Source organism: Oncorhynchus mykiss, chromosome 16 (genome assembly GCF_013265735.2).
Source record: "Oncorhynchus mykiss isolate Arlee chromosome 16, USDA_OmykA_1.1, whole genome shotgun sequence".
In the NCBI taxonomy this organism is placed as follows: domain Eukaryota; kingdom Metazoa; phylum Chordata; class Actinopteri; order Salmoniformes; family Salmonidae; genus Oncorhynchus; species Oncorhynchus mykiss.
In genome coordinates, this window is record NC_048580.1 from 39,486,754 (window position 1) to 39,508,195 (window position 21,442).

Consider the following 21,442-nt stretch of genomic DNA (forward strand, 5'->3'; position numbering starts at 1 on the left):
ACTTCAAAACCAAATGGTAGTCACAAAAATAGATGGGTATTGGTCAAAATTGTGATTTTAATGAATGGCTCAAATTTGAATTGCTTGTGAATGCTGTTGGGTTTTTAGCAGAGCGGTTGGAAATGACATGGAGTGCTGGAATGGTGCACAAGCACCGCTCCATGAGTGATGAGCGGGATTTCCAACCGCTCAACTCCTCTCACATACTTGCTCATCTCCGTTCACGTAGTCTGGTTCTTATCAAACCATTCTGTGTCATCATAATGCTGCAAGGAAGAAGTAGAGCGCTCTCCCTTCCTGGACACCTCAGAATATGACAATTTGTTGTTACTTTTACCCCAATTGGTAGTTAGTCTTGTCTCATCGCTGCAACTCCCGTACGGACTCAGGAGAGGCGAAGGTCAAGAGCCGTGCATCCTCCCCAAACACAACCAAGCCACACAATGCCCACTTAACACGGAAGCCCTCCATACCAATGTGTCGGCGGAAGCACCGTGCACCCGCGACCGTGTCAGCGCAAACCCAGATACTCTAGTGGACTCGAACCCAGATACTCTTGTGGACTCGAACCCAGATACTCTAGTGGCACAGATAGCACTGCGATGTAGTTCCTTAGATCACTGCGCCACTCGGGACACTTGTTTATCTGAAGGATTTCCTGTAATGTCCCTTCAGGACTTGTTGTTGTCCGACTCATATGTAAACCATTTGTTTACGTTAATTAATTTTCAAATGGACACAGCCCAAACCACACAGCCAGTAGAGTTCTTATTATCAGGTCAGTTAAACAGTGCTGATTGATACCTTTTTATTGTCCCAAATGATATTTGGTTGGTTCAACATTAGCAAATAGTACAGCAATGACATATTGAGTGGTTTTGCTGCCACTGTCTTGAGATGGTAGATAGATATTTTGTTCAGAGCACACACACACACACACACACACTTTTTTTCAGAGTACTGGGTCAGGTTGTTAGCCTGCCTCTGTCTGTATTGTTGTTACAACACAAAACCTGGCCTGTCTCTTTGTAAACACTCTAAACCTCCTCTCAGGTCTAGTGATATTGTGGAGAGGAGAGCACTCCAACCTGCCATCTTCACACAAACAAGGTCTTCACTCGAGTAAACCACTTCAAAATAAGTGCATTAAATAAGGAATAGGGTGCCATTTGGGACACCAAGGCCAGCATGCCAGGTACTTTGGACCCATTCCAATTTGCTCCAACAGATCCATGGAAGATGCCATTTTCATTGCTGTTCTCACGGCCCTAACACATCTGGACAAGAGGAACACCTATGTGAGAATGCTGTTCTTTGACTACAGTTCAGCATTCAACACTGTTGTTCCCTCCAAGCTCGTCACCAAGCTCAGACCTCTGGGTCTGGACACAAACCCCTGCAAGTGGATCCTGGACTTTCTGACGGGCAGACCAGTCTGAAGATTGGCAACAACACCTCCTCGACACTGACTCTTAACACTGGGGCCCCCCACGGATGCGACCTCTTGCTATACTTAAGCAATAAGAGTCTTATTGCTCTTATAAACTGCTTACCAACGTAATGAGAACAGTAAAACTGAAAGTTGTGTTATACCCGAGGTATGCGGTCTGATATACCATGGCTTTCAACCAATCAAAATTCAGGGCTCAAACCGCCCAGTTTATAAGCCATGTTCAACCACGACTGTGTGGCTTTGCACGACACAAACTCCATCATCAAGTAGGCCTGATAACCAGCAACGATGAGTCAGCCTATAGGAGGTAAGTGAACTGGCATTGTGGTGCCACCACAAAAACCTCTCCCTCAACGTCAGCATAACAAAGGAGTTGATTGTCGACCTTTCGGATGCAGAGGAGGGAGCAGGACTGCAGTAGAGTTATAAGTTCCACATCACCGAGGGCTTGACTTGGACAAACAACACCACCACTCTTGTCAAGACGACACAACAGTGTCTCTACTTCCTAAGTCAGCTGAGCATGAGGTCTGGTACCAACAGTCTCATAGACCGTTTCTATCTACAAGCCATCAGACTGCTGAACACTTGAACTGGACTGACCACCTGTTCTGATTCTCCACTCTTTAGCACACACACACACACACACACACATTCATGCTACACACACATCTGCTGCAATCAGACTCTTAGTATGAGTGCTGAATACTGCACATTTTCACTTTCCCCCAATCTCCCCTTCCCCAAAACACATGTACAGTTGAAGTCGGAAGTTCACATACACCGTAGCCAACTACATTTAAACTCTGTTTTTCACAATTCCTGACATTTAAGCCTAGTAAAAAAATCCTGTCTTGGGTCAGTTACGATCACCACTTTATTTTAAGAATGTGAAATGTCAGAATAACAGTAGAGAGAATGATTTATTTCAACTTTTATTTCTTTCATCACATTCCCAGTGGGTCAGAAGTTTACATACACTCAATTAGTATTTGGTAGCATTGCCTTTACATTTTTTAACCGGGGTCAAATGTTTTGGGTAGCCTTCCACAAGCTTCCCACAATAAGTTGGGTGGATTTTGGCCCATTCCTCCTGACAGAGCTGCTGTAACGGTGTCAGGTTTGTAGGCCTCCTTGCTCGCACATGCTTTTTCAGTTCTGCCCACACATTTTCTATAGGATTGAGGTCAGGGCTTTCTGATGGCTACTCCAATACCTTGACTTTGTTGTCCTTAAGCCATTTTCCACAACTTTGGAAGTATGCTTGGTATGACAAGTATGCATTGTCCATTTGGAAGACCCTTTTGCGATCAAGCTTTAACTTCCTGACTGATGTCTTGTGATGTTGCTTCAATATATCCACATGATTGTCCCCCTCATGATGCCATCTATTTTGTGAAGTGCACCAGTCCCAATTGCAGCAAAGCACCCCCACAACATGATGCTGCCACCCCCGTCCTTCGCTGTTGGGATGGTGTTCTTCGGCTTGCAAGCCTCCCCCTTTTTCCTCCAAACATACTGATGGTCATTATGGCCAAATAGTTCTATTTTTGTTTCATCAGACCAGAGAACATTTCTCCAAAAAGTACGATCTTTGTACTCATGTGCAGTTCCAAACCGTAGTCTGTCTTTTTTATGACGGCCTTTCAGGCTATGTCAATATAGGACTCGTTTTACTGTGGATATAGATACTTTTGTACCTGTTTCCTCCAGCATCATCACAAGGTCCTTTGCTGTTGTTCTGGGATTGATTTGCACTTTTCGCACCAAAGTACATTCATCTCTAGGAGACAGAACGCATCTCCTTCCTGAGCAGTATGACGGCTGTGTAGTCCCATGGTGAGGTCTTGGCTGATTTATTTTGATTTTCCCATGATGTCAAGCAAAGATGCACTGAGTTTGAAGGTAGGCTTTGAAATACATCCACAGGTACACCTCCAATTGACTCAAATGATGTCAATTAGCCTATCAGAAGCTTCTAAAGCCATGACATAATTTTCTGGAATTTTCCAAGCTGTTTAGAGGCACAGTCAACTTAGTGTATGTAAACTTCTGACCCACTGGAATTGTGATACAGTGAATTATAAGTGAAATAATCTGTCTGTGAACAATTGTTGGAAAGATTACTTGTGTCATGCGCAAAGTAGATGTCCTAACCGACTTGCCAAAACTATAGTTTTTTAACAAGAAATTTGTGGAGTGGTTGAAAAACGAGTTTTAATGACTCCAACCAAAGTGTATGTAAACTTTCGACTTCAACTGTAAATATTGGACTATAAATTGTGCTTTCCTGTATTATACTTATGTTCAAGTGTTCATTCTATTCTACTGAGCCATTTAATTTATGTTCATATATACTGTATACCATGTGTAAGCCAAACATATGAATAAAAACATATGTATTTTTGGATCAACATCCATTACTTCTCTATTCTTTGTCTCGTCTCAGTGGCTACTACACGTCTGCTGGTCCCACTATAAACAAACTACAACTTATAGGCTTTATAAAAACGTATTAAGTCTTCATAAAGATGACATGGGTGCTTCACAAGTCATGTTTGAGCAAAGTCACACTACAGTAGCTACACGTCTGTTTCACCTCGCAATCGTAGACGAAGACGTACTAGACACTATCAGTAGAATCCAATGAAGCGAGTGGCCCCTTTTCAAAGCACGCAGATGCAAGGAAGTATGCAGTGGGTGTACGAATGCACAGATACACAAGACGAATGCACAGACCCACAAACATGTTTGGCTACATACCAGCTTCGACTTACACATGCTGGTACTGATGTCGGAGATAATTAAATGTCAAATACGGCAGTAGAGGCGCACTATCCTCCGGCTATAATATACAATTGAAAAAAACTTGAAGTGTATTGTATTACACTTCACACTCTGATCTTTGAGCAGAGTCTGCGCTGCGTTTTTGAGTGGTGCACACTTGCCATGTTTGGTAATGCCATTTGATTGATTTAGTGGAAATAGTTGAGCCTAAAGCCTGGCTGTTTTAGAATCTTGTCTGTTAAGACCAACTGTTCCAGAATGTTCTGAGGAGAACAGAGCACACCACTCTGCCATCCGTGTGGGATTTGATTTAGTTGCGATAGTTCTATACAACTTCTATGGAACTAGTTGTTCTGATAGTCCAGTAGATATGCCCCCCCCCCCCCCCCAAAAAAAATACCCTATTGTTCACTTTGAAGAGAGCAGAGTCCATAAAAGGAATTGCCTTACAACTTCTATGGAACTGGTCTAGAATGTTCTGAGTACAGCAGAACACACCAGTCAGTCTCTAAGTCATTTCCTTCATTAATCTCCATCAGACAACAACATGGCCATCTGGCTGTTATACCGTCTGCTTCAGCCAGGGTCTGAGGCTGTCTGTCTTTTTCTCATTAGTGATGAAATAGTCTGTCCTCTGGTCAGGGGTCAAGCTATTTTCCCAGGCTGAGAGAGAGAGCTTGTAGTCATGTGTGTTCAGTGTAAAACCATTGGATGTGGACAAAATCACTTACAGACACTGGCTTGTTGCCTGTAGAGGGTGTGTGTGCGCAGCAGAGGAATGTTCTCGAGGTCAACGACCTCGCTAAGCTAACTGCAGGCTATCTAAACTTCCCTTAGCTAGCCTAATGCTGTTGTGTTGGTCTAGTCTAACTGTAGGCTAAACTTCTAAACTTCATTTGAGCCAGCCCGTGCATAGAAGCCTACAATGCGGTTGTGTTTTGCTGCAGCGTGCTCATATACAATTCACATTCGCCTAGTCTCTTCCCCACTGCCGCTGTGTCTGAAAACACAGGCGTCTGTGAATTTAAGCAAATCAGACTAGCATTTGCCTATCTGCACAGTGCGAGAAATAGTGAGCCTACTCTCTCAATCAGTTCCTAGTGTCTTATCTGTACGGAGGCATAGAGGAGTAAGGAAGAAGCGTGGGCCTTCTCTGTCTCTGACCCCGTGTCTTTGTATTGTCTGTGATTATGAGTTGTGTTTTGATGCGTTGTCAGATCCAATAAGGGAAGCAGACAGACAGCCAGACAGACAGGCAACATAATGCTGTCCTATTGATGTCCACTTAATCACTGAGCCAGTCACAATAAGGTTATGAACAGTATGAGAAAGGGAGGGAGAGCTATAACAGAGACTATATAGGGAATAGGGCACCATTTGGTACACACACTCGGTCTATAATGTTGTATTGTAACCTACAGTCAATGTAGGTTTAACCCTCTACTCCAGGTTGTGTATAGTTACAGAAATGTAAATTCCCAGTAACACCTGTAAATATATAGATTCCCCGGTAAATCTGTACATTTACCAGCATGAAGGGGAATGTATAGATTTTCCAGGAAATGTATAGATTTTCCCCCAAAATTTGTAGATATCCCGATTTTCCAATTATAGCCTAGAAGACATCTCAAGAATGTCCACTTTTGGAAAGACACAGGGTTTTTCTCATCTTCTCTGACCATATACTGTATATCATACCTAATTTGTGTATCAAGACATTTCTGGATTAGATGTCTAGATTTCGTGCTGTAAATCTTATGACATGGTGATGGTGAATGTCGTATTCAACCTCACCCAGGTCACAGCAGGTTCACTCTGTCACCACAGAGTGTATACTTACATTTATATTTTCTTTCTTTCTCTCTCTCTCTCTCTCTCTCTCTCTCTCTCTCTCTCTCTCTCTCTCTCTCTCCTCTCTCTCTCCTCTCTATCTCTCTCTCTCTCTCTCTCTCTCTCTCTCTCTCTCTTCCCACCTCCCTTTCTCTTGTCTCTCCCTCTCCCTCGCTCTCTCTCCATCGCTCTTCTCTCTCTCTTCCAAATTCTAAAATGCTTTATTGGCATGACAAAAGGACTTGCATTGCCAGGAAAAACTATGTTGAACAATTCAACAGGACATAGATGACATGTAGAAACATTCATCCGAACCAGAATAGCTCATCAACCTGTAACAATAATCATCCATTTATTCAACTTCAAAGGTAGCGCTTTTCAAAGAATCACAAAGCGCTTCCAAGCACAAAAAGAACAACATAACATCATGGGATGGAGAGTCATTAGAACGTTCACGGCTTGAGTGGTCATCTGAGGGAGGTGGTCAAGCGGTTAGAAAAAGTCCGGAGGCAGGCAGGCAGCAAGCGCGGTCTCATCAAGGTGTCTCGCTGGCTTATCCGTTGTAGACCTCGGATTTAACTTTGAGCGAAGCCACTGTGGTCCGTGGACTCCGTAGTAGGTAGCTAGCGAGCTACTCCTTTGCTACGATCAAAATGGAGGGGCGCCCACTTGGACGACTACGGCAGTTACGTGGTGCCAGAAAGCACACCGCATGTCAATCATAATTCAATATCTCTCTCCCTCTCTCCTCTAGCTCAGTGGGAACGGATGATAACATTATGAAGTGTGTAACCTTACATGTCGCTCGCTCTCTCTCCCTCCCCTCCAGCTGAGTGCCAACGTGTTGATCTTCCTGTGCACCAACATGATAGGTATCTGTACCCACTACCCCGCTGAGGTATCGCAGAGACAGGCCTTTCAGGAGACCAGGGGGTACATCCAGGCCCGGCTCTACCTACAGAGAGAGAATCAGCAACAGGTAGGCCACACACACACACACACACACACACACACACACACACACACACACACACACACATACGGGCATTCATTTACACAAGCCATAACACTTGTTGACCTAACTATATTTTCAAATTATTGTGGGTCAACAATATAGAGTATTTCTGAATGCCTCTATACTCTACCAACATGTTCCCACGCAGTATTCCAACGGATGACTGGCACTCAAGGCAGTGACTCATTGAGGTTTCTAGCTGTTGAAACACATGAAAGGCAATGGGTTGAGTGCTTTTCTCTCACTTCTCTGTCTCTCTCCCTCTCTGTCTATCATACACATTCTCCAGGAGCGCCTGTTGCTGTCGGTGCTGCCGAGGCACGTTGCCATGGAGATGAAGGCAGATATCAACGCCAAGAAGGAAGATATGATGTTCCACAAGATCTACATCCAGAAACATGACAACGTCAGGTAACCATGGACACACACCCTTTCCCTCTGCCGTAACCATGGACACACACTGACCATTTCACTCTCTTCCGCAACCAGTGGTGCTGAGGTCAAAATGTGACACATCTGTATTGGCTCAAATGACAAAACTGCCACAGTTCCTCAAATCCTCTTAAAGCCCATTAAAGGAAAGGATCCAAGGTCCCTCCCTGGGACTGCTTCCGCCAATGAACTTTGAGAGGAATTGAGGAAACAAGGATGGAGGAAGCAAGCATATGAAAGCCAGTAATGCCTTGGGCCCATATCCACAAAGTGTCTGAGTAGGAATAGTGATCTAGGATCAGTCCATGCTATCTTATTAAGTATTAACTAAAACGCTAAACTCATCCTAGGTCAGCACTCCTACTCTGAGATGTTTTGTGGACCCTGGACTACCTGCTCTAACACCACCAGCCTCTTGACCCAGATATTAGTCTAAACTCTATTCAGTCACCATAAAGATGTGTTGAATTAACACTGTGAAACTCCTCAGACAGTCTCTCTCTATCGGTCTGTCTTCTATCATGTTGTTGTTGTTGTTATTATTATTATTGAGTCAGAACATTGATCAAGAGGGCAACAGCGCCATCTGTCATCTCTCCACTAGAAGTGTCAACATTCCAGTTGTTTTTCCTCTTCCTTGTAATTAATACCACAAATTAGAAAATGAGAATCGTGCTGAGATGTCTTCACTGGGGAGGGAGGGAGGACTGAAGGTGACCTATATGAGTCCAGACGAAAAGCTGAACAGAATAAATGGCTCTCTATCTCAAGAAGAGATGGAGGAAGGGAGCAGACAGGCTGGTAGGCGCATGACCATGCTGATGATGGGTTATTGATCTGTCTCTCCCTCTTCCCTCTCTCTCTCTCTCCCTCTTTCGTTCTCTCTTTTTCTCCCTCTTTCATACAATCTTTCCTACTCTCGCTTTCTCTCTCGCTCTCTCTCTCTCTCTGTCTTTCTTTCTCTCTCCGTCTCTCTCCATCCAACAGTATACTGTTTGCAGACATCGAAGGATTCACCAGCCTGGCATCACAATGCACCGCACAAGAGTTGGTCATGACACTGAATGAACTTTTCGCTCGCTTCGACAAACTAGCTTCGGTGAGCAGTTAGACATCATATAATCAGTCACTTCAACCCCGTGCGTCAGATTTCAAACATATTATAGATGTACTCTTTACTTTTAAATTGTGGATTTGGCATCGCCCATAGTGACGTGTAATTCATTAGCTACTGGCCACTTACATTTGTGTTGTTTCATGCTCCATAATACATTTAACATTTTACGTATAAACTACATCCTAACCCTGAACCTGTGTTTGCGGCACATGTTTGTGTGTCCTATAGGAGAACCACTGTCTGAGGATCAAGATCCTTGGAGACTGCTACTACTGTGTGTCTGGTCTGCCTGAACCCAGGGCCGACCATGCACACTGCTGTGTGGAGATGGGAGTGGACATGATAGAGGCCATCTCGTGAGTCACACACACTAATGAATAACCTACTTTGAATTAGTAAGAAGCACATTTTGGCTTGTCTAGAATCTATCGTAACAGGGGTTTTTCGGTGTGCGTGTGTCTGTGCAAGTGTCTGTCTAACTGTGTGTGTGTGTGTGTTTGTCTCCCTGCAGGCTAGTGAGAGAGGTCACAGGGGTCAATGTGAACATGCGTGTGGGTATCCATAGCGGCCGGGTCCACTGTGGAGTGCTGGGACTCAGGAAGTGGCAGTTTGACGTATGGTCCAACGATGTCACTCTAGCCAATCACATGGAGGCAGGGGGTGCGGCAGGGTAAGCCCCTCCCACCACCAACACAACATAGAAAACTCCTATAGGGTTGCACTTGATCTACTGCTAACCATTTAGTTGAGCATGCAAGTTCAAGCCTTTATTGTCAATTTTTTGGTAAAAAAAAAAAATCATTTGTCTTTGGCTTACAGGCATATGGCTCAGACACATCACAATTAAGCACAAATAGAGGATAAAACACGTTTGATAATACAATAAATCTAACTAGATGTGGGGCATCATAATAAAGTGTTAGTATTGATTACACTGTTGCTGGTATTGCAGTCCTCGAGATTCAAAATGTCCTCTGATGTACTGTGTCAACGTGACCTTGTGTGTATGTGTGTGTTACTAGGCGTATCCACATCACCAAGGCCACCCTACAGTACCTGAATGGGGACTATGAGGTGGAGCCGGGGTTCGGAGGGGACAGGAACGCCTATCTGAAGGAGAACAACATCGAGACGTTCCTGGTGCTGGGTTGCAGCCAGAAAAGGGTCTGTTGTTTATTTAACGAGTTAAATCAATCGTTTTCCCATTTATACTAGGACAAATAATAGTTTATTGTCCATTGTCAGTTTCAGATCACAGAAATTCTTCATTTCCTTTAGTTATCCATTTATTCATTGGTTTCCTCTTTTTTTTCTGGATGGTACTTATCATTAATTATTCATTGAGTTATCAAAAATAATGTGTATTGTTCGAAATCTCTGTCAAAATCTATGTTGGTAATAGTATAGAGTTTTTTGGGGGGGATAAAAAATACTGTGTAACAACATTCAAATGTCCAGTGTGAATAAGGTCTATTGGTGTGGTCATTTCCCTCCCTGCAGAAAGAGGAGAAGGCAGCGATGGCCAAGAGTGCCATGATGCAGCGGGTACGTGCCAACTCCACCGAGGGCCTGATGCCACGCTGGGTACCCGACACAAGGTTCTCCAGGACCAAGGACTCCAAGGTCTTCAGGCAGATGGTGAGAAACTGATGACCTGGAATGGTCTGAGAGCAAATGGTTGCTCTATATAGCTAGGATTCCATCCAGTTGGCGACAGATTTTCATGTGAATATTCTCGAATCTGCGTCAAAAAAATATGTGCATTTTCCCACCAGAGGTATTTCCACCAAACTGACTTGTTGCGGATTTTAAAAAATCAGTGCGTGATTACGTGGTGCACACAAAATGTACTATTTGGCTTAAGTTTACATGTACCGAATAAAAAAAAATGGAAAGTTCAATGTGTTTCCATCGCATTTTCAACTCTTGCTGATAGTTTGGTCACAAAAAACTGTTGCGTTAAATAGCATATGTGCCTACTCTGGTATGTGCACTCTAGCTAACAGCTTGCAGATAGTGCGGGTAGGCTAGTCTACATGATGAGATGATTATGGATAAGAGGGAGAATGTTTTGATATGTCTAACCAGAACAAGACCCTCAATATTTATCGGAAAGCAGCATCAAGCTCATCACCGTGCACTTTCACCACCCTGTGAAGCTCGTCATTTATTTCATCCGTAGCCTAATAAACTGCATGGTTTTACGAGTGTTAGTGGGAGGACCACATCATCACTTGACTCCACCAACAAACAAATTATCTGTCGACATTTATAGAATTGTACCAAAACTTCCTGTTTCCATCACGGCTGTTGTGATTTTTTTATTTTATTATACGGTATGACTTTACTGACATAAAATGGTCAATGTTTTTTGTCAAGCAACCTAAGCTTTAATCATGTGCGTAATACAAGCCTCAAGCCTCTAAAACAGCCAATGGAAAACTGAAATCATGTCTCGATCAGTATAGATCCAACACCATCACAACAAGCGGGGAATTAGTTACACAGCTCCGCTGTGATTAAAGGGGTAATCCACAATTGCTATATACATTTTTTGTTTGTTATAAATGTATTATATATATACGCATTTCTTCTTGAGGAATATAACTTAGAAATGCCTCATGAGCTCAGTTCAACTGTCGTACTCATCATAACCCAAAATATAAGCTTGTTTTACCACAATGTTTGTAAACAAATTAAATGTAAACAAACATTGTATAGCCTCAAAATATGCATAAAACTATAATTTCGATATCTTGGATGGTCAGTCTTTGCATCAATAGCTCTGTCTATGAATTTATGTGGTTACATTTCTCCAGGCCCGTCCCTCAGCTTTTTACCAAAACCGAGGCAGGGTGTATGTACCCTTTGTTATTGTTTCAATCGCAGATTGCCCCTTTAATGTCCACCCAACACCCAATGGAAGTTAGTGGCCAGTGGCAGACAGCTAGCCTAACACTTGTTATTGACTCTGATATGATTCACAACAACAATGCTTCAGATCTGATCAGTCTAGCAGGGCTGCATCTCCATGATCATTTCTCCTCTCTTCCTGTTCTCAACCTCTCCATTCCCCTCTCTTTCCTCACGGCCTACACTTCACCTGTCTTCTCCTCTTCTCTCTCCTCTTCTTCTCACCCTCTCTCCAAAGTCACTTCCCTTCCCCTTCTCAACTTCTGTCATCTTGTTCCTCTCCTTCTCTTCTCTTTTCTCCTCTTCTCATTACCTCCCTTCCCCTCACTCTCTCTTCTTTTCTGAGGGGTATTGCCCAGGGGGAGGACGGTGTAATTTTAATCCTACAGCATTAATTAAAATGTCAGTCTGGCTCCCAGGGATTAACTGTGCAGATGTCTGAGTCTGGCGGTATGTGATTTTCACTGGCTTGGTTACACTGGTTTTCACTGGCTACGTGTCTAAAACATCGCTCTCTCTCATCCATTCTTCTCTCTCTCCTCTTTCTTTCTCTCTCTCACATCCATTCTTCTCCTCTCTCTCTCTCCCGCTCTCTCTCTTTGTCTTCCTCTCACTTTTCCCAGGGTATCGATGAAACATCCAGACAAGACAAGTGAGTCCTATTTTGGCCCAGTAGTTGTTATCGGGTTACTGTGTGTGTACTCTGTGTTGTTGTAGGCATTGGCCAGTTTGTGTGTGTGTGTGTGTGTGTGTGTGTGTGTGTGTGTGTGTGTGTGTGTGTGTGTGTGTGTGTGTGTGTGTGTGTGTGTGTGTGTGTGTGTGTGTGTGTTTAATGTAGTAGTGTAGGCATTGGCCCATTGGGGACTGATTGGCACACTGTTAGTTATTGTTGGAGCTAAGTTTAGAGCAGACTGTTGGTTTTAGAGGGTCAGAGTCAGTCCAGCACTAATTCCCTATTGGCTCTTAATCACTGCCTGTCACAGAGGTAGACCTGGGTTCAAATAGTATTTGTTTTCTTTCAACAAAACGCTTGATTGAGCAATGCCTATGATGGAATGGAATAGTCTCAAAAGTGTAACGTCTGCACATCTGTAAACAGGCTAAGAATTCAAATACTGTTTGATTTGTGCTTCTATCTCCATGACCTTGTCTGTTGTCCTTGTCTCTCTGTCCCCGTGACCCTGTCTGTTGTCCTTGTCTGTCTGTCTCCATGACCCCGTCTATTGTCCTGTCTCCCTGTTTGTAGCCGCTGTGCCCAAGAGGCCCTGAACCCTGAGGATGAGGTGGATGAGTTTCTGGGCCGAGCCATTGACGCCCGCAGCATAGACCAACTCCGTAAAGACCACGTCAAGAAGTTCCTCCTCACCTTCCAGACTAAAGACCTGGAGAAGAAGGTCAGAGGAGAAGTGTTAACACTGTTTAAATTCAGTATGATGCGTTGTGATTTGTTGATTGAGTCAATGATTCATTTATTGATCGATTTGACTATGACAATACATATAAACCCACTCCAGACCAGGAGACATCACATACGTTACAAAATGATAAAGAAAGCACAATAGGGCCTAAAGGATTTTTCTCCCGTTGTGGTCCTCCTTATTGTGTTAACAGCTTGCTGCTGCAGCTAATAGTTACACGGCCACTAATTGTATTATTCCCTCTCCCGATGATGTTTTCAGTACTCTAAGAAGGTGGATGATCGTTTTGGAGGCTACGTGGCCTGTGGTCTGTTAGTCTTCTGCTTCATTTGTTTCATCCAGATCATCATTTTCCCCCAGTAAGTCAATATCTTGAATTATAACCTAACCTCTCTTCTCATTGTATTATTTTTTTTAAATGTATATTGGATTTTGTATTCATTCACCTTTCTAATTATACCTGCATGGAACTAAACTAGGCTGCTGGTTGGTCTGGTTGAACCGCTACGGGGTAGCCGGCTCAATGGACCAAATAAGGGACCGCCCTTTTAACCGTATTAAACCTATCAAAGACAACATACTGAATTCATGTAGTAATGTACTAAATAGTAGCCTAATGGTAAATTGAATTTGGTGCAGTATGGGACTTCCGGTAAGATGTATTCTTCTTCTCTTTCTCCGCAGCACTCCCCTCATGCTGGGTCTTTACATCAGCATCTTCGTCATCCTCGTCAACATCCTCTTCATCTGTGCCATCTACTCCTGCATCAAGGTACGGGACAAGGGCCACCATTTTCTAATCGTCTTATCACCCTTTCATAGCAATGTAGCCAAGAGTTGGCATTTGTTTAGATGATGCGTTATATTCCTCTAGAATCCATGTGTAAATAGAATTTCAAGGACCATCAAACATATTCCCCAGATCCCAGGCTGTATCTTTTAATCTAAGAGGAGGACTAAGATGAATGATTCTCTTTCTTTATCTCTCGCTCTCTGTCTCCCTGCCCCCCCCTCTCCTCCTCCCAGCTCTTCCCGGCTGCATTGCAGACGCTGACTAAGAAGATCGTCCAGTCTCGTACCAATAGTACCCTGGTGGGGGTCCTCACCATCATACTCCTCTTCATGTCTGCCTTCGTGAACATGGTAGGGACCACTATTTGCTTTCCCGTTCATGTACAATAACAGTGTAGTTCGAATTGCAGGTAATAAAACGGTTCCTTTTTAAAGCGCTGTACAGTACTGCGGCATAGCTTTTTTTTTGTGACAAGCTATCAGTAGAAGACGATAGAGCGCCGTGTTGCACGAACATTGTGAATAATTCCTCCGATAGTGCCTGCAACGGTAGTAATTCAGTTTGACATCCGTGGGTTTGGGTTTCTCTGTTGGTTGACATGTGTATCTCTCCCTGTAGTTCACCTGTGACAGAGAGGGCCTGGTGGACTGTGTGGTGCGTGAGCGTAACCTGTCCTCCAGTTTGGTGACTCTGTGTCTACTACACAACCTGACACAGTCGGCACAGGACGGACTGACCCTGTGCCCCAGCCAGCCCATGCCATGCCACTTCCCTGAGGTGAGCCCAGCAGGGACGCTAGTGGGTGGTGTGAGTGCGGTGTGAATACTGTATGTAATTACATTCTTAGAACTGGCTACACCCCCCCCCCCCCCCCCCCCCCCCCTCTTCCTCCAGTATTTCTGCTACAGTGTTCTCCTGACCCTGCTGGCCTGCAGTGTGTTCCTCCACATCAGCAGTATAGGCAAGCTGGCCCTTATGGTGCTGATCCAGGTCACCTTCCTGCTGCTGGTGGAGTGGCCCCAGGTGGCCCTGTTCGACAACGCGGACCTGCTGCTCACCGCCAACACCCTGTGAGTTGACACACACCCTGGCACTAACTGTAGCCTGTTCTCCCACTTCATAGTATTTGTTCAAGTAGTATTTGTTTTTGTTCAAATACTTAAGCTGCACTAGTTGATAAAGTTGCATGGAATAGTCCCGAAAGTGCCAACCCTGACCATGGTACTCAAGGCAGGTTGAATGACGTTGCAGTCCACAATACAAGCTTAAGAGCGCAAATATACAATTCTAGTCAATGTGAACTTGTGTCTACCTTTGTGGTGTGCAATGCTCAAATGTCTTGTCAAGTGTTGAAGGTATTTAATCAATTTGTGTTTTGTTTTTGCCCTTAGCTCTTTCACACCTTTGAATGACTCTCTAGATTGGTTTCCTAGTTTCAATGAAACAGTTACAGAGATGTGGTAAGTTCATTGTTATCTTTTGGTCTTCTCTTTAAGTATTCTGGTCAATGTGCTGTTACCATGTCCATGTTAGTGTGCGTGTCTACTCTTAGACTAAGTCCCTCCTCCCTCTGTCTCCGACCTCAGCCAGGATCGTGATTGATTGATTACAGTGGCAGTTCATGCCCATCAAGATTAGGGAGACCAATTTGAATTTTATGAGCATGGCCTCATATTCCATTCACCCAGCTCAGTGTAACAGCAATAGGTTTAGGCTACTACAGTACATGATACTAAATGTTCCCCTACAGTATACCTACCCATCAGGGGGTTGCTACAACCTAGCCTACAAATGAACTTTTGCAATGTAGGTGCAGAGGTCGATAGACAAATTGGAGAAATCAAGGTGACATACAGTGACACAAACAATACCGCCTTGCACACTCTTGCCTGCATCTAGCATGTGTAATTATTAGTCCAAACAGTTGCAAAACATTCCATTTTCAACTAAAACAAGAGATTCTATTGGACAAATTCAGGTAGGTCTGTTTAATTAAGATACTTTTTGCAACAGCGAAATGAATATACCCCTAATCACCTGCAAACACAGTTCACTTTCATAACAGCCACATACAGCATCATTGCTTTGCTCGTTGTACTCTCCTTCTCTAAATTCTCTAAATTTCCATCAAATACCTCTCCGAGTCAAACCATAAGGTTACTGCTAGAGCGTACATCATTGTCACCATATTAACATCATAGTCAACAAACTAGAACTAACGCGTTAGTACACCCACAATCCAATCCATGTGTCAAATCACGCAGTACATGTAGCGCAAGCAGTTTAGCAGTTTAACCGGCAGGCCCCGGTGGCAATACATTTATAAAACTGAAAGCTTACCTTGACTTAGAAGAGTTGTGGTGTTGGATGCCTTAGCCAGCTAGCTAACATAAACAGCATTCCTCTTTGTTTGAGTCAGGTTGTTGAGTAGGCTAAATCATCTGCATTAGCTAAACTAAAGGTAAACTAAAAAGAAAAAAACATGAACTATGAACTATGAACTACTCTCTCTGCTGCTTCTTAATTAAAAAAGAAAAATAATTATTTCTCTCTTTTTGAGTCAAGTGCTCACCACATTTTATGCACTACAGTTCTAGCTAGCTGTATTTTACTGGTATGCTTTCAGTACTAGATTTATTCTCTGATCCTATGATTGGATGGACAAGATGTTAGTTCATACTGCAAGATATCTTATAGTTTGGAGGATGTCCTCCAGAAGTTGTCATAATTACTGTGTTGAAGTCAATGTACCCAGAGGAGGATGGAAATTAGCTTTTTTTAATGTTTCACTATTTGTAATTTTCTGAAAATGGTCCTCCCCTTCCTCCTCCAAGGGACTTCCACTGATTGATTACTTGATTCATTGCTTGATTGATTGAGTGTCTCCCTGTCTCCCTCCCCCAGCCAGGAGAGTGTGACCAAGGTGTCTCTAAAGGTCATGACCCCTGTCATCCTGACGGTGTTCGTCCTGGCTCTGTACCTACACGCTCAGCAGGTTGAGTCCACTGCACGCCTCGACTTCCTGTGGAAGCTGCAGGTAGGACCTGGCACCACACATACACACTCACTAAGATTGTGAATGTTTAGAAATTGGGATCCTTAACGTTAAGTTTCTTTTTTCAATTTTTTCCCACAAAGTTTTTTTTGTGGGGGAAAAAGATAAGAGATACAGATTACCAAGACCTATGCACACCATGGTTCTTTCTGCCTGCCCCCTCCTCTCTCCCTCGTGCTGGCAGCATTGCATTAGTGGAAACCAAGAGAGTTCTCAGGGATGGCCTGGGTGTCGCTTTGTCTGGGGCAACTTTAGCTAACCCTTTCCTAACCTGGCATGTTATTTCTCCTAACATGCATTGTTTCCCTAACCTGCTTTATAAATTCTCCTAACTTTCTACGAAAAGGCACTTCTGCTCGTCAAAACCGGCAGACCTGCCCTGAGAACAGTCTTGGTTCCCACTAATGCTAATGGTGTGAGTGTGTGTTCAGTCATCGGTCTGTTGCATGTAAAATATCCTAACTTATTCATTGATAATAGGCCCTGCTTTACTGAAGTTGCGAGACCTTGCGAGACATTCCAAGCCAAGAAATTGCAAGATACAGCATTCCATTGCGAGATACACCTTTTGATTGCTGATAGATAGGCCTAGTGCACGGTTCTGACTCTGTCTGCCTGGTGGCTGACCTCTCTGTACTGTGCCCCTCCCCTCTCTCTCCGTCCCTCGCTAGCTTGCTATGAAAGACACAAGTGTTTGTGTTCTCTGCAGTACGGCAACTAATCAGTCCCCTCTGTTTCAAAAATACTGAATCTTGACATGGGGTCTGTGCAAAGAATCAATTATTTTGGAGAGTCGACTCTCCACCATTGCATCATCGTCGTTAACAGTTGGAAAAACTGCAGAATTTTTTTTCTTCACATCCCTCACACACACGCACACACACGCCTCGACTTCCTCTGGAAGCTAGGTAGGACCTGGCACCCCCCCCCCCCCCCCCCCCCACACACACACGTCCAGCAGGTAGAGTCCACATGCCTCGGTTGTTGTATCTGGTGACATCACTCAGCAGACCTCAGCCTTTCTCTGTAGATAGTGGTTGCAGCAGAGTGACTTTTAATCTCGACTCTGGTCTACGTTCAGTGGAATACTAAACGCCAATCAGCATTTTCTGTTCCTCACAATACCTATAGACAGACAGCAATGAGGTTGCCCTATTAATCATTTAGTCACTTTCTCATCTCTTTTAACAAACCATTTCCCCATTCCCCGGTGTCTGTCCCCTCCAGGCTACAGAGGAGAAAGAGGAGATGGAGGAGCTTCAGGCCTACAACCGCCGCCTCCTCCACAACATCCTGCCTAAAGACGTGGCCGCACACTTCCTGGCGCGGGAGCGGCGTAACGACGAGCTCTACTACCAGTCCTGTGAGTGTGTGGCCGTCATGTTCGCCTCCATCTCCAACTTCTCTGAGTTCTACGTGGAGCTGGAGGCCAACAACGAGGGAGTGGAGTGTCTCAGGCTACTTAACGAGATCATCGCCGACTTTGACGAGGTGAGAGAGAATAATCTGTATAAATAAAGGAAGGGAAAGTTTGGGGAGGGAGGAGAGGAGGAATGGGTGGAGGGAGGAGAGACAATGAGGGGATGGAGTCTTTGAGATTACCGAACGAGATCGTCGCAGACTTTTACGAGGTGAGCGATAGGAGGAGGTGGGAGGGGAGAAAGGGGTAGTCTGGAATAAAATCCACAATGTCACCAAGAGAAATAAAGAATAGCGATTGATATAGCTGAGTCGTTCTATGAATAGAGTACATTTTGGGTAGTAACTTGCACCTAATTTTGAACATTTTGTCATAAAAAAAACAGATTTACCCATCTCAAGGGGTTAATCATTTAAAAAAAGGCTATAGTAAGTGTTGACAGGGTTTACCGTTACTGTTAAGGCTCTCGTTTGTGGAATGACCGGACCAAGGTCCAGTGTGGTAGGCGTACATCGTTCTTTTTATTGATGACACCAAAAGCAAAATAACAATGGCAAAAATGAAAGTGCACAGTTCTGTAAGGCAAAACAAACTATACAGAAAACAAGATCCCACAAAACACAAAAGGAAAATGACAACCTATATATGATACCCAATCAGAGACAACGATAGACAACTGCCTCTGATTGGGAACCATACTCAGCCAAAAACACAAAGAAATAGAAAACATAGATTTTCCCACCTGAGTCACACCCTGACCTAACCAAACATAGAGAATAATAAGGATCTCTAAGGTCAGGGCGTGACAGTACCCCAAACCCAAAGGTGCGGACTCCGGCCGCAAACCTGAACCTATAGGGGAGGGTCTGGGTGGGCATCTCCTCTCGTTGGAGGCTCTGGTGCGGGACGCCAACCCCGCTCCGCTTGAGGCTCCCCCACTTCGGTGACGCCTCTGGTGCAGGGATCGTCGCCGGGACTTCCGGACCGTAGATCGTCGCCTGAGGCTCTGGACTGGGAACCCTCGCTGAAGGCTCTGGACTGGGAACCCTCGCTGAAGGCTCTGGACTGGGAACCCTCGCTGAAGGCTCTGGACTGGGAACCCTCGCTGAAGGCTCTGGACTTGGAACCCTCGCTGAAGGCTCTGGACTGCCGACCGTCGCTGGAGGCTCTGGACTGCCGACCGTCGCTGGAGGCTCTGGACTCCCGACCGTCGTTGAAGGCTCTGGGCTGCCGACCGTCGCTGGAGTCTCTGGGCTGCGGACCGTCGCTTGGGGCCCCGGACTGGGGACTGTCACTGGAGGCCCCGGACTGGGGACCGTCGCTGGAGGCTCCGGACTGGACACCGTCGCTGGAGGCTCCGTGCCATGGATCATCACATGAGGCTTCGTGCCATGGATCATCACTGGAGGCTTCGGGCCATGGATCATCACAGGAGGCTTCGTATGTGGAGTCGGACTGAGGAGACGTACTGGCAGCCTAGTGAGTGGAGCTGCCACAACACATCCTGGCTGGATACTCACTTTAGCTCGGTAAATGTCGAGAGCTGGCACATGACGCACTGGGCTATGAAGGCGCACTGGAGGCATAGTGCGTAGAGCCGGCGCAAGACACACTGGACCGTGGAGGTCGGGAGCGCAGAGCTGGCACAACGCGTCCTGGCTGAATACCCTCTGTAGCACGGCAAGTGCGGGGAGTTGGCACAGGCCACACTGGGTGGTGCTGGCGAACTGGGGATACCGTGCGTAGAGCTGGCGCAGGATATCCTGGACCGAGGAGACGCACTGGAGACCAGGACAGCTGAGCCGACACAATCCGTCCTGGCTGGATGCCCACTCTAGCACGGCAACTGCGAGGAGCTGGCACAGAGCGCACCGGTCTGTGAATGCGCATTGGAGACACAGTGCGCATCACGCATAACACGGTGCCTGACCAGTCACACTCTCCCCACGGTAAGCACAGGGAGTTGGCTCAGGTCTAAAACCTGACTCCGCCAATCTCCCCGTGTGCCCCCCCCCGCCAAAAAAAAAAAAAAATGTTTTTGGGGCTGCCTCTCATGCTTGCTCCGTTGCTCTAATTGCTCATATCGTCGCCGTTCTGCTTTCGCTGCCTCCATCCGTTCCTTGAACGGCGATACTCTCCTACCCGCGCTCAGGGTCCTTCTCCATTCATGATCTCCTCCCATGTCCACTCATCCTGGCCACGCTGCTTGGTCCGTTTTTGGTCTTCTGTTAAGGCTCTCGTTTGTGGAATGACCGGACCAAGGTGAAGCGTGGTAGGCGTACATCGTTATTTTTATTGATGACACCAAAAGCAAAATAACGACAAAAACGAAAGCACACAGTTCTATAAGGCAAAACAAACTATACAGAAAACAAGATCCCACAAAACCCAAAAGGAAAATTACAACCTATACCGTATATGATCCCCAATCAGAGACAACGATAGACAGCTGCCTCTGATTGGGAACCGTACTCAGCCAAAAACACAAAGAAATAGAAAACATAGATTTTCCCACCCGAGTCACACCCTGACCTAACCAAACATAGAGATTAATAAGGATCTCTAAGGTCAGGGCGTGACAGTAACAGGGTTGAGGTTTTCATCTTAAATCAGCCATAAATCCCCATCACTGGGGGAATGGAAACTTGCTGTGTGCAAACAGGAAGGGGCAATTGTATGCAAGCTTCACCAAAAATGTTAAATACATTTTTTTAAATCTAGTTGTCTGATCTAGTTGTCTGTTCTTTCGACCAATCGAAGAACAAAATGTAACCTGACCCAACTATTCTGCTACTGCTGGCTTTAGAAGATTCTGCAATCACTCTCCTGAAGTTGCCGTTAATAGGCTACACGAAGAGTCTGCAACCTTTTCTCATGTGGAATTCCAATTTATCTTACCATTTCTACCGATCTATGTGCCAGTTATGGTTTTCATATGCACATTTTCATTAAACAGTTTAATGAAGTTATGAAAAAATGAATGAGCACAAATTGGCGGGAATGACTGCATTCTGAAGAGAGAAGTGCATCTGGGCGTCTGCATTGGCCATGTCTGCATTGGCCATGCAGCATTTACGGTGATACGGCCTCAGCAGAAGTCAGGGCATACATACTTCTTTCGCTTTGTGGAACAGTGCGGAGGAGTTGTAAAGGAAGTGAGTTTGTGTTTTCTACAGGATGTACCGCCCCCACCTACCGTCAACCAATCA

The 21,442-nt window shown here is 45.0% G+C and overlaps 1 protein-coding gene across 2 annotated transcripts in view; it reads left to right on the forward strand.

Annotated features, from left to right (window-relative positions):
- The window catches only part of LOC110491936 (adenylate cyclase type 6), an 83,250-nt gene that overhangs the window by 54,031 nt on the left and 7,777 nt on the right, over window positions 1-21,442 (forward strand). For both annotated transcript variants that reach the window (XM_036946822.1, XM_036946823.1), the window contains exons 4-20: window positions 6,900-7,049; window positions 7,375-7,496; window positions 8,505-8,616; window positions 8,863-8,990; window positions 9,146-9,304; window positions 9,657-9,798; window positions 10,135-10,272; window positions 12,171-12,199; window positions 12,794-12,941; window positions 13,227-13,324; window positions 13,650-13,737; window positions 13,992-14,108; window positions 14,377-14,535; window positions 14,653-14,828; window positions 15,150-15,218; window positions 16,663-16,795; window positions 18,041-18,304. In XM_036946822.1, the coding sequence (XP_036802717.1) occupies window positions 6,900-7,049; window positions 7,375-7,496; window positions 8,505-8,616; window positions 8,863-8,990; window positions 9,146-9,304; window positions 9,657-9,798; window positions 10,135-10,272; window positions 12,171-12,199; window positions 12,794-12,941; window positions 13,227-13,324; window positions 13,650-13,737; window positions 13,992-14,108; window positions 14,377-14,535; window positions 14,653-14,828; window positions 15,150-15,218; window positions 16,663-16,795; window positions 18,041-18,304 (2,232 nt within the window). The remainder of the gene's footprint in view (window positions 1-6,899; window positions 7,050-7,374; window positions 7,497-8,504; window positions 8,617-8,862; window positions 8,991-9,145; window positions 9,305-9,656; window positions 9,799-10,134; window positions 10,273-12,170; window positions 12,200-12,793; window positions 12,942-13,226; window positions 13,325-13,649; window positions 13,738-13,991; window positions 14,109-14,376; window positions 14,536-14,652; window positions 14,829-15,149; window positions 15,219-16,662; window positions 16,796-18,040; window positions 18,305-21,442) is intronic.